The following is a 12,900-nucleotide window of genomic DNA, read 5'->3' on the forward strand; positions in this document are numbered from 1 at the left end:
AAGGTAAGTCTTGGCAGAATCGAAGCACAGAGCTGATGCTGCAGAAAGTGATGATTTATGTCTGGACTTACAGTTACTTCAGTGTGCATGTATGTAACAAAAATAATGGAAGAAAGCACACATGTGAGATGTGCTCATGCTTGGGGAGATGCTGATCCACATTCAGCAGAGTAGTGGCAGGGGTTTTCAGCACTGTGCAGCTGACCCTAAGCTGCTGAGAAAACTGTAGGAAGTATTTGAGTCCTGTGTCAGAAACAGAAGTGGAAAATGGAACCCCTTTTGAGTTCAGAACAAGCAGTGCATGAGAGTCTTGGGAGAGAATTGAGGTATTTCTAGAAACTGAGTGGAGGAAGCTTCTTCAGCTCTTTGTTAGTGACTGCTTTGAAATGTCAGATAAAAAAAGGGGGAAATGAGAGTTAATGTGGATATTCATTCTTAGCAAAGAACATCTCTGATCTCTGGCCTCAGCTGGTTCTGTCTCAGACTCTTACCTTCAAAAGGCCTGTTCTAGACAGAGTTCTTTGGTTTGCAGTACGTATGTAGCATCTTCAGTCTGTGCTTCATTTCCTTTGCTAACTTCACACAGAAGCTGTTGCAGGGGCCATGCAAAGGTAAAAAGACAAATTCAAAATTTGTGCTCAGAATGATGAAAGAATTGCAACTGAAATTCCATCCTGAACCTTTTAATATCCTATGATAATTTTATTCTGACCTTTTATGTAGTTTGTCACAGACCAAGTTGGGATCATATAGGGAGAATTCTTCAGTCTCTTGGCCACTATACAGGGGAATATAGCAGAGTAAGCAGTATTTAGGGTTGATCTTAAACTCCTGAAGCTCCAATGCACGTGTGAGAGAGGCTGAAAAGGGCTGAGCTATGTGCATGTCCTTGTACAGTATCCAGGGTAATATTTTAGATAACTTATTTACAACTGTAAGCTAAATGAAACCATTTTTATTTTAGTTTAAATGGTAAATTGTGATATAATAAAAAAAATTACTGCAAGCACATAAGTTGAGTCAGCTTTCAACTTTTTTGGAAAGAGTTTATTCCGTGCAGCAGATGTATTGAACAAATCTATAAAAATGTTTTGATCATGGTTTGTTAATATGTGTTGAAAAAAAAGGAATAGACTTTGCTTGTTTATTTCCAGGGCAATGATAAAAGTTACATCTCCTTAGAAGAAGAAGCATGATCATTTGGTTTTGAGGGCTGGATATCAGAGTTGTTAGTTATTTCCCAAAGCTAATGGGAGTGTCATAGTGTAGATATTTCAGTTTGTTAATATTGTATAGCTGGAAATGTGGAGGCATATTCACACTTGATGATTATTTCTATCCCCTGCAGTCCAAGTACCCTTGAAAGTGCTAAGAGTTACTAAAAGTTGCTCTGTAAGTTGAGCATTTTACAGTTATTTTTAAGTTCCCTGAGGGTGATAAAGAGAGGGTCACAGGCGAATGTGGTTTGACTGCATTTCCTTTGCAATGTATGAAATTAAGCTTTTTATGCTGCTACGAACTTTGAAATAATCTGCTTCAGTGTGAGGGTGTCTGTGGTGTGCTACACCCATAAGCGAGTTCCAACAAAGAATTGAGGATAATACTTTGGTCATATTTATGATTCTTGCATGAAAATGTGTCACGGTGAAAAAAAAAAGATTCTTATTAGCTCCTATATGTTAGTTCACATGCACCTGAGTTAGATTTGGGTAAGTTAACATTTGTTGATTGAGGTACTTAATTCATGTTACAGTTGAGCTGTCACACAAACTTTTGGGAGTTTTTTGCATAGGAACTATTATCTAATGAGATTTGGTTACTTGTGTATGTATTTTAGGAAATACCAATAACTAATGTTATGTTCTGTTTTCATATCTTAATTATCAAAAATTCATAAAAATTGTGGACCTTGTTATAGTTTTGCCTGTTTAAAAAGCATTATCAGAAGGAATGTTTTCCATTATAAAAAGATTTGGGCTGTTAAATCCTGATTTTAGTGGGGTTGTGCCCAGTTACAACTGTATGTGTTTTGTGAATGGATTAAAAACCCAGAAACAATAAAACTGATTGTAAATGCCTTTTAGAATGATAAGGTGAAGCTTATAGTAATTGGATTATGTATTTGTAAGCAGCAGGCTTTATTCTTAGGAGATGGGAGTAGATTATATGGAAAGGGAACTGCTGTATCTTTTAAAAACAAATAGACCCCCAAAAATGGTGTTCCTTCTTTCTTCATGTGCTTGTCTTTTTATTTTCATCCAAATGAGTGATTATCCTGCTTGAGTCTTCTCCTGGATATCTCTTCCTTAGTTCATTGCTTCAGATTTTGGAAGCTTATAAGAAGAAAACTTTCAAATGTGTATTTCATGAGTCTTAGGACAAAGAACTCTTAAAAGAAATTCCAAGTGCAAGTTGCCATTTTCATGTAGGAGAGCCATAAGGATATTTTTGTACATTCATAATTCTTTTTTTATTAATTGTCTGGGTTTTGCCCAATATTTTTGCATTCTTAATGCAAATTACTGTATGTGGTAATTTATCTGTATTAAGAGAAGTGTCCATTAGGCTTCTAAGGTCAAAGGTAAAGACTGTTTTGACAGCTGTTATTATTATTCAAATAGCAGAAGTGTAATGATTAATATAATACTACTTTTTCTTTTTTTCTTCCAGATTTCTCAGGGGACAAAATTTTGCTTATTCATACCTTCTACTGTGGCAAAAATGGATTCTTTTCCTCACCAAAAACCAGCAGCATAACACCCATCCAACACCTGCCTCAAGGAACTCTTATTTAAAGTCTATTGTAAGTCAAATCAACCACTTGCTTAATGGTAGCTTTAATCAGCTGTGTGTCTATTTACAGCTCCGCACCAGCAGCCTTCCCAGGAGCGCTAATCGGAGCAGGGCGGCTTTGCTGCAGCTGCTCCTGCTCCTCCAGCGGCACCAGAGGAGGCGGGGAGCGCCGGCAGGGCTCGGGCTGAGCCCGCGGCTCCCGTGTCAGCCGGGTGTGCCCTCAGAGCCGGGTGTCCCCTCAGGGCCGGGCTCGGGCTGAGCCCGCGGCTCCCGTGTCACCTGGGTGTCACCCGGCTGTGCCCTCAGGACTGGGCTGCGGGGCAGGGCTTGGGCTGAGCCCGCGGCTCCGGTGTCAGCCGGGTGTCCCCTCAGGGCAGCCTTTGCCCTGAGCCCGCGGCTCCGGTGTCAGCCGGGTGTCCCCTCAGGGCCGGGTGTCCCCTCAGGGCAGGGTTTGCCCTGAGCCCGCAGCTCCGGTGTCAGCCGGGTGTCCCCTCAGGGCAGGGCTCACTCTGAGCCCGCAGCTCCGGTGTCAGCCGGGTGTCCCCTCAGAGCCGGGTGTCCCCTCAGGGCAGCCTTTGCCCTTAGCCCGCAGCTCCGGTGTCAGCCAGGTGTCCGCTCAGAGCCGGGTCTCCCCTCAGGGCAGCCTTTGACCTGAGCCCGCGGCTCCCGTGTCAGCCGGGTGTCCGCTCAGAGCCGGGTGTCCCCTGAGGGCAGGGTTTGCCCTGAGCCCGCAGCTCCGGTGTCAGCCGGGTGTCCCCTCAGAGCCGGGTGTCCCCTCAGGGCAGCCTTTGCCCTGAGCCCGCAGCTCCCGTGTCAGCCGGGTGTCCCCTCAGGAGCGGGCTCCGCGCAGTGCGGTCAGACTGCCGTGACAGCGGCTGATCTGCCGTGCAAATGACGGCTCAGCCTCCTGTTGCTATGACGATTGATTTCAGACGTCGCAGTGGAGAAACACGGGGTTAAAGAGCTCAAAAAGCAGGATCTGCGAGGGGTTCAGCTGGCGGTGTTGGCTGTGGAGCTGAGGGCTGCTCGTGGTGCCCGCAGGCCCAAGTGGGTCACTCCTCATGCAAGGCCGACTTGAAAAAAAAATAATGAAACTCCATGTTATAGATTATCCAAAAATGGCTGCTCAGAATGCATGCTTTTCATGCACTGAAGTTAATTTTATGCAGGCAGAGTACATGATAGATGTTTTGAGAGAGAAGGCTGTGTTCAGAATAGAGTTTTGGCCAGCATGCCTTCTATATTAGAAAAAAGGATGGCATTTGGAGAAATATATTCAGTATTTCAGTAGAAGATCTTCTTGCTGTATTGGGACAAATTTGTAAACAAGGAAAATGATGGGGAAAAAAATAAGGAAAAAAATCCAAATGAGGAAGCAATCTAGTTTGTTCATTTTGCTTCTTTGGAGATATATTCTAGTAAATGAAATATATGTTACTTAATGAAACTGCATTTAATAAGAGGCCTCAGATGAACATCTGAAAGCCTAATTGTCATTTTTCTAGTGCAGTATAATACTGCTTACTTCTTTATCACTCTCATAGATAAAAGAATAATACTTGAATTGGTTTTAAAATCAAGGTATTTGTTTCAGAGAAATGCCAGCTTTATCAGTGACATTACATTTATCCTTTGCACAGCTGCTTTCTGTTACAATACAATTACCACACTATGAGGGCCTTGTGAATAAAATCAGAGCAACATTGTAATTGACTTGCATTCCTTCTCTGTATCTTGTTTTATCTTGTTATCTGTATCATGTTTTCTTGTTTGAAAAAAAAAAATACTATAGCAATGGTGGTGTTTTGTGCTGAAAAAATACTGAAGCGAGGGTGTAGGAGATCCTTACCTGAGAAGGTTGTGTCTCTTGCTTGGTTTATTCCAGTTTAGGACCCCTGTTTCTATGGGCTTCTTGTTTATCTGTGACATTTTTTCCTTCTGAGAATGTAATCACTCTTAAGTAAGAAAAATGGTGTTATAAAAGCCCTCTGAAGGTCCATGCAAATACAGTCATAAAAATCTCATCTAAAGATACTTTAGTTGTCCTTCATGATAGCTCTATCTTGAAATAATTCAAATACATAAGCAAATAGTAGACACTTTAAATAACATTTCTGAAAATTGAAATGTACCTGCATTTTTAAAATATTTCCTAGTTGGTCCCTGAACCTTGATGGTATTTAGCCTAGAACTGGCCTTGAAGTACTTGAACATTTCTCTTGGACAGCTGTTCTTTGAAGGTTCCCACAGAGCTGAGGATTCTTCAGCATATCTTCTTTTTCTTTCTCTGTTTTTTCCACTTCTGTATCTACTGTGTCTGTTCAAGACTTGTCTACACAAGATACCAGGGAAAATTGATGCAAATCAACTAAATGCAGGAATTTAAAGAGGGCAGCTTAAGTGCCACCAAGTCCCTGTGTGCACTATCCCATTCATAATTAAAGTGGTCTCCAGTGAATTCAGTTTAACTCACTTTGAAGGCAAGATGTACCAAACCAAATTAAGGCCAGCATTTAATTCACAAATGAAAGTGTTTTCAAAGGAATTTAATGGATACAGACAAATCCAATTAAATTAATTGGGTTAATTTTCCTGAGTTCCATTGTGTAGATAAAACCTTAGTAATAATGTCTGATGTGAGCTTTTACTTTTTGTCTTTTTTGTTCTTCTCATTTTATTCCAAAACTCTGATATTTTAGACTTGTGAAGGTAGATAGCCCTCACCAAATACTGTCTTGTAATTTTACTGTGTTTTGAGAGTTCACATTTTAACATCTAAATGTCCCACTTTGCCATCAGGTCTAGTTCACAGTAACCTTTTCTTTAGGTAATTACCATCGATTTGGCTTCTTCAACTAATGCCTTTTAATCCAGTTAGCAGAAAAAATACCATCTCCACTTTCTTAAGTAGCCTGCATTAACTACCACTTCCCTTAAAGCTGCTGTTCTCCTAAACAAATCTTCTCTGCTGGATTTGATTGTTTAATTATAGATTTCTGCTTAATAGTTTAACCTAATAAAGGGTGCTTTAATTTCATTATACTGTTAAGATGGTAGAATGATGGCATTTCCCATCAATTGTGGCCCGCCAGAAAGAATATCTTTCAAAATCTCAAACTGTGCACTAAGAGGGTCTTTCTGCCTTCCCAGGTAGTCCAAGCAGCAGGAACATTGCACCTGGAGTTGGCTGCACCTTTGTGCATTGCCAGAGCAGCTGGGAGCCCTGAGCCCTGTCACACTGCAGGGACATTAAAATAGCCTGGGGGAGCTGGTTTAATGCTGGGTGTCTCTCCACAGCACCAAGACTGTGTATCTTAGTTGATGGTGCTTCTTTCATCCTTTCTTTGAAAATTAGGAAAGTGAAAGATCTCTAAGTTGCAGCTTAGTCATTCTGTGTTCCTGAGGCTTTGTCCAGTGGCTGCTGTTTTCTCTCTGTTCCTCACTTTGGTTTTGTCACCTGTGTCTGGTCTGGATGCATGGGATGGGATTTGTTTTAACATGGTTGCTTTTGCTTCATTAGTTAGCCCTGTACATCTCTTTAAACTTCTTTAGAGAAAAAACCCTTCATATCATTTAACTGGGTGAAGCTGTTTGCTTTTGAAGAAGTTAAATTTAGATTCAGGTGAAGACTGTTCACTTCCAAGTATGGCTCAGCTTTGAGAGAGGTACTTGAAGGAGAAGAAAAGATCAAATATAACTGAGATTGTACTAAATTGATTTTAAGTCCTATTAGCTCATCTTAACATTTCAAATTAATCAGTATTTCCTCTTTAAATACTTTAAAAAGTGTTTTTCTTATAAAACAAATTATCCTATTTTACTGCCTCTTGTATTTGCGCTGTATAAATAAGACATTTTTTAGGGAAGAAGTTTGGCCAGAAAATGAGTGAAAACCTGTGTTTTGATGGCCAAGATGTGTCAATATCCATTCAGTTCCAGTTGACATTTGTGTGTCGTGTGTGACGCATTTGAAATGAAAACTGCAGGTGTCTGTGTGTGTGTCTGTAGTGTTACCCATGGGAGGAGTGGTGTGAGGTGAATGATTGTGTTAGATCTGCTCCATATTTGAAGTGTAAGTTGTGTTAATGCTTTGACAAGCCATTGAGAGCAAAGGTGGTGCTGGTGGTTCCTTAAGTGAGGAGAGACCAAATCCATCTGGGGAGAAGTGGGTCTGTGCCACCTGCCTTCTGAGTCACTGCCTCCTTTAGAATTTATAAGTTATTTTCTTTTTTGCTTACTTTTTACACTTCCATCTCGGTGAGTTTTCACAGCTGATAGTAGTTTTCTGGCAAAGATAATATTTTAAGACTTCTTCTGTTGGGTTTTTGTTCTTGTTTTGTTTGGTTTTTTTAATCTAAATTTTAGAGGGCTGAGCAAATGACTTCCATGGGGAAGAAACCAGTGTTAGTTCAAATGCATGCAGAGAGGATCCTGCCAACTCTGCTCTCTGCTTCCGGAGTGTAGATGCTAGGTGGTAATTTTGAGGTGATGGTGACATCATAAATGCAGAGATTGGTGTTATTCTTTGCTCTGAGAAGGATATCTTTTTTTACTGTCGAAAATACTGAAGTAATGCTGATTCTGAGACAACTCATGAATTGGCTTCTCCAAGCTGATATACTTCAGCTCCCCAAACTTATGAGCACTCCAGCCCCCACACAGTGACTGTACTTGAGGGCCCAGCTGGTGCGTTTTAAATTAACACTCATTATACTACTGAGTCACTTCTGGTGGTGGTCTGAAATGCACCAATGCTTTGTATCATCTCTGGCAGGTTCCTTTAGTTTGATCCATATGTTTCCATCCTGCTGGCTAAGATTAATTCTTTCTTGTAGTCACTAAAGAAATTAGTTGTGTTCAGTTTCTGGTGATCTTTTTTGTACAGATTAGTGCTGTTGAGTACAGTGTGTCTAAGTATGAGTGTTTGTTAAAAATAAAAGTAGCATTTTTGTCCTCTATTTGCATTGGAACAGATTCAGTTGAGACAGAGCTTAGATGTCAAATTTGACCATAATCCATTAAGGTAGTTCTCTTTCCAAAGTATCTGCACTCCTTTTTAACTAATCTCCTCAATATTTCCGGCTTTCCTTCTGTTACTACACTTTCATTAGGATTACCTTATAGAAGTGTTTCCCTGGCACAGAGGTGATCCACTGCAGTTTGTGGTCCCTCACTGGACTCACTCCAGTATGTCCATGTCATTCTTGTGTTGCAGATCCAGAAATGGACATAATATTCCTGATGAGTCTTGCCAGGACTAAATAGAGAGGAAAAGATCACTTCCCCTGCTATCCTCATGTGGCCCAAACATAATGATAGACTTGCATAAATAGTACAAAAGATGTGAAATGTGCCAGTGGTACAGTGTAGAGGCCAAAAGAGTGTGAAGTGGGTAGAGTTAGCTGCAGTGTAATCTACCTTTGTCCTGAAAAACATGGAATTGGTATCCAGGAGCACAGGTTTGATGAGGAGCTGTGAGGGAGCTTGAGTTGTTTAGCCTGGAGAAAAAGGGGCACCTTGTTGTTCTGGCCTGAAAGAAGGTTGTGGAGAGATGGGTGTCACTCTCTTCTCCCAGGTAACAGTGACAGGATAAGAGCACATGGCTTTAAGGTGCCCCAGGGGAGGTTTTGGTTGGACATCAGGAGGAATTTCTTGATGAAAATTGGAATGGGCTGCTGAGGGAGGTGGTGGAATCACAGTCCCTGGAGGTGTTTAAGGAAAGACTGGACATGTTGCTTACTGCCATGGTCTAGTTGATAAAGTAGTGTCAGGTCATGGGCTGGATTTGATCATCTCAGAGGTCTTTTCAAGCCTCATTGATTCTCTGATCTTAAAGGTATCTTCCAGCTGTAACAATTCTGATGCTGTGATTTTATATCCCACAAATGTTTAGTTGGACTGAGTTGGGTTTAGTGGCCAGTCCCCATGGATGAGGCTGAGAAGGACCCCACCCTCCTGAGGCAGAAGGTAAATGGTGTTTGAATTGTAGCAGGAATATGTACTTGCAGAAAAAGGTAATGTCTAAGAAAGCAAAGGCATTCCACTTTTCAGGCTAAGTATAACCAGGTAATTACACATGAAGTAGGAAAGGACTGTTTCATGTGTGGGACAGTGAAATTAATTGGATTCCAATTTTCTTCACAGTTTATTTCCCTGTAGCTGTGGTGCAAGCAAGAGCCAACCAACATCATCTGCTGCCAATAGAAAATCTCCATGCCAGACCTTACCCTTGGCACGAGGTAAAGTTGCAACTGAGGCTGTGAGGAGGAATCAATAGGAAAAATCCAATTCATGCTCAAAGGTAAACTTTGGCCAGTGAATAGCAAGCATGAAAGTAAAACATATGCTTTTCCTTACCTTGTATATTGTTTAATTTCCTCCTGTTTTCTTTGCTTTGCACCATTTCAGCAGCAGTCCAGGCAGGGTTGAAGTATGAAAATATGTTTAGGATGACTGTGTTTTAAATTCCAGCTGTTTTAATAGCTTGCCTAGCATGAACTCCTCTTGTGTGACTGCTTTAATTTCTGTTTTATGTTTGTAAAGAGCATTGCCTAGAAAGGAGGAGGTTTCTGTTTTCAGGAATGAAAAGAAGATGCAAAATGCAGTAGAGCAAGACATATTTTTTTGTTGGCTATGGATTTGGCAGGAAAAATTCCCATGTGAGACATTGTCACATTTCACTTGGGGCAAAACATGCTCTGCTTCCTAACAGGTCCCTGGGTGATTGTGCCACCAGGAGAGCACCCTGCTAAGATTGTCCCTCATGGACTGCTCATAAACACAGTAAAAATTATTCAGCAGCTACGGCAGTGGTTACCAATAAAAGGAAATAAAACAAATAAACCTCATAAATTACTGTAATATCAGCTACTATGAACATTGGTTTAGCCAGAGTTCTAGAAAAGGAAAGATTAACTCCATCCCAGCCAGACCCAGCACAGCAGAGAATCTGTAATTTACAGAAGCTGTATTGGCAAGGCAAATAAAGGAACAAATACTAAGCCTTGCTCTGTGTGTGTTAGTATTAGTAAGGCAAAAGAGCTCTGGACATTTAAATTCTTGCTGAACCTCAGTTTATGAGCAGTGACAATGATCTGGTGATTGTGCTTTTAATAAACCAATCTTATGTTTAGCTGAGTTGAGTCAAGTTGCAAAGCTATTTATGAGCTGCACATAAGAAAAATCAATAAAAGTATGAAATATTAGGATAGAGACAACTTTCCAGTGTGAGTGGCCAGCAGCTCTAGGCGAAGGCAGAGATGGATGACAAATGCTGTTTATTTTAATATGCCACAAACTTTTTTAATAGTCTTGTTTCGGGAATAAATGAAATATGTGGTTTATGTCACCTGGGAGTATATTCTAAACCCTGTTTCTTCTTCTCCTTGGCAGATGGAGACCTTTTAGCCAGCCAGTGAGTCCAACTGCTGCTGCATGTCTGGCAGCACCTCTGAATGATCACATGACTCTTGATATGGATGCAGTCCTGTCAGACTTTGTTCGGTCCACAGGGGCAGAACCAGGTCTGGCAAGAGACTTACTAGAAGGTAAACTTTTGGGACCCAGTCATTTCCTGTGCTCACTGCTTGCTTAAACCAAGAACCAGTCATAACAAGAGAACTCTGGTCAAAAGAAACAGATATTTCTTGGTATTTTTACCAAGACAGCTCTTGTTTTACCAAGACAGCTCTTGTTTCCCTTGCACAGCTGACCATAGATTATACTAAGGCAGGTGTTTTTAACAAAACTCTTAAAAACTTCTTAGTATTAGATTGCTGTGCTTTAAGTTACTAAGAGTCAAGCCCTATATGTTTATGTGCCAGTGAGAGGAGGGAGGAGACTTTAGCTGAATTTTCATATTCAGCTATCTGAAAGTAGTTGTACAAGTTTCTCAGGTCACTCTATTTAGTCTGAAAGGGATTTACTGTACAGTGATAGAGACACCAGAGATATTTTTGGGTCCCAGTGGTAACATGCGTACCTGAACTTCACAGCATGGGAACCAAGTGGCTAGGTTGAAAAACAACTAAGAAGCTGTAACAGACAAATAACTGTCTATTTATTAATTTTGTTTTAGTTGTTTTAGGTCTGTAGGCTTAAATGTGAGCATTTCATAGTAGTTGGATTTGTTAATTTCTTCTCGTGTGGGCTAACAATAATTGTGAAGATGGGAAAGTTAGAAATGAGTAGACGATATCTGCAAATTACAAGGTGGTTCTGTGGGCTTGAAACTTCCATACTGAACTTGCTCCCTGAGAAGTTTGGCATTTGCTTTAATTTTTTTTTAATCTTAATGTGCTCAAAGAAATTGTGTTAAATCAAAGTAACTGAACAGCTACAGCAGATGTAAAAATGTACCTTGTGTTATGTATGTCCTTTTTGCAAGAGCTGCTTCACTTTATGTAAGCAGAAAGTTTTTCATTTTGTGCTAAGTTCTTCCTTTTCTCTGGGCTTTTCAGTAATAAGACGTAATAGATAATTAAAACAGAGGTGCACACAATTCTGCAGCATTTCCCAAATCATCTAATGCATGAAATAAAACCTTGGAATGCCTAGCAAGGAATATTAACATAGGTTGCTATATTTAAGAGCCCTCTGTTTTGTCTGACTGATTTGATCAACCTGTCATTCTTGCCTAGAGTCTGTCTTAGTCTGATGGTCTTTTAGAAAAAGAACATGAGAAGATTTTTCTCAGCTATGTCAGGACAGATTGTCAGATATTGTGCTGATAGAGCATTGCCAAAATTTCAAAGGGTTCCTACATATCAGAGGTCTTTCAGAAGAGAGTTACTTACCTTTTTTTTCTTTCTATAAAGAGCAATGCTTTCAAATAAATATCGAATAGAGTTTCTCGGTGTTGTACTTCTCATTTCTGTAGATGAATAGGTTCACATCAAACATACTAACAAAGAAATAAGCAATATACAATCTAATTATTCTGACAGGCTAATAGACATATGCATCTGCCCCAAATCATTTCCTCCTACACAGGAATTTCTCAAAGTAAAAGGGATTGTTGCTAGTTCTGAACAAGATGTGCTCAAACAACCATTTCAGCACTTGTGGCCGTAGCTACATTTGGTGTAACAGCTTCTAGCACTGGTCATATCTTGTGCTGGGAGGCAGTAATTGATGGAGTGCTTTCTCATTTGCTTAAAGACAGGACAGGGACTGCCACCCTCGCAGCATTTTTGACTATCACAGTGTGTCAGTTCTCTGTGAGCAGCACTGAAACCCATGGAGTAGCTTCTTAACACTAATATAAACAATATTCAGAAGAGCAACCCTCTCACCCCAACCCGTGGTGCCAATGGTTTTACCTGGCCTTGGAATGATGCTGCCCATTGTTACAATCAAACTTCAAAAACAGGTATGCACAAACATTTCCCAAAACTTTCAAGGTTTGGTTGAAAATGACGGTCACAGTGAACTTGGAGCCAAAACAAGATTATGTAGAGCCTCATTTCCATAGAATCACAAGTTTTGGTCAGATCTTCTATGACCCCATAGACCTTTGCTCTTTCTGATCGACTCAAAAATTCTGTTTTTATAACTGGCTCAGACTGGATTTTCACAATGTGCTCCTATGGAGTAACACCTCCTTTTCAGAGTCATTGCTGTTTCTTTTGTTCATCCTTGGGGGAAATTTCTTCAATTTCACTATCATTTAGATAATCAAGGATACCAATTCTGCTTCCTTATCCAATTATTTTAACATATTAATTGTTTTGCTTTGATTATGTTCTACTACATCCACAGCACAGTTGTGCACAATATATATTGTTCATCCTGACAGCAAGTGGGTGAGTTAAACACACACAGACTGATGTGCAAATAGCTAAAAAATCTATACGTTGCATATAGATTTTCTCCATTGCCAGAAGCTGCCCTAAATGTTGGCTCACTTGATGTTTCTATACTCTGCCTGTCCTGCTGGTAAAATCCCTGCAGTTCTCTTCTGCTGAGCTTTATATTGAGCACAGCTGCTTGTCTCTTTATCTCAGAAAACATTCTGCTGGTTGTGCTTGACATGAATCTTTCAGAAAGTGTCCATTCTACTTTTGAAATGAAAGGCAAAGAGATTTTAAAAAATGAGTTATATAACAT

At 40.3% G+C, this 12,900-nt stretch overlaps 1 protein-coding gene across 12 annotated transcripts in view; it reads left to right on the forward strand.

The window, feature by feature from the left end:
* OTUD7A (OTU deubiquitinase 7A) overlaps positions 1 to 12,900 on the forward strand; it is a 138,242-nt gene that overhangs the window by 84,050 nt on the left and 41,292 nt on the right. For 11 of the 12 annotated variants that reach the window (XM_064388534.1, XM_064388536.1, XM_064388537.1 and 8 more), the window contains 3 exons: positions 2,671 to 2,803; positions 8,938 to 9,094; positions 10,186 to 10,340. In XM_064388534.1, the coding sequence (XP_064244604.1) occupies positions 10,256 to 10,340 (85 nt within the window). In that variant the 5' untranslated portion in view covers positions 2,671 to 2,803; positions 8,938 to 9,094; positions 10,186 to 10,255. Of the gene's footprint in view, positions 1 to 2,670; positions 2,804 to 3,877; positions 8,761 to 8,937; positions 9,095 to 10,185; positions 10,341 to 12,900 lie in introns of those variants that run through there. The other variant, XM_064388543.1, reaches the window with a different exon arrangement.

The sequence above is a fragment of the Passer domesticus genome, chromosome 14, assembly GCF_036417665.1.
Source record: "Passer domesticus isolate bPasDom1 chromosome 14, bPasDom1.hap1, whole genome shotgun sequence".
Classification (NCBI taxonomy): Eukaryota; Metazoa; Chordata; class Aves; order Passeriformes; family Passeridae; genus Passer; species Passer domesticus.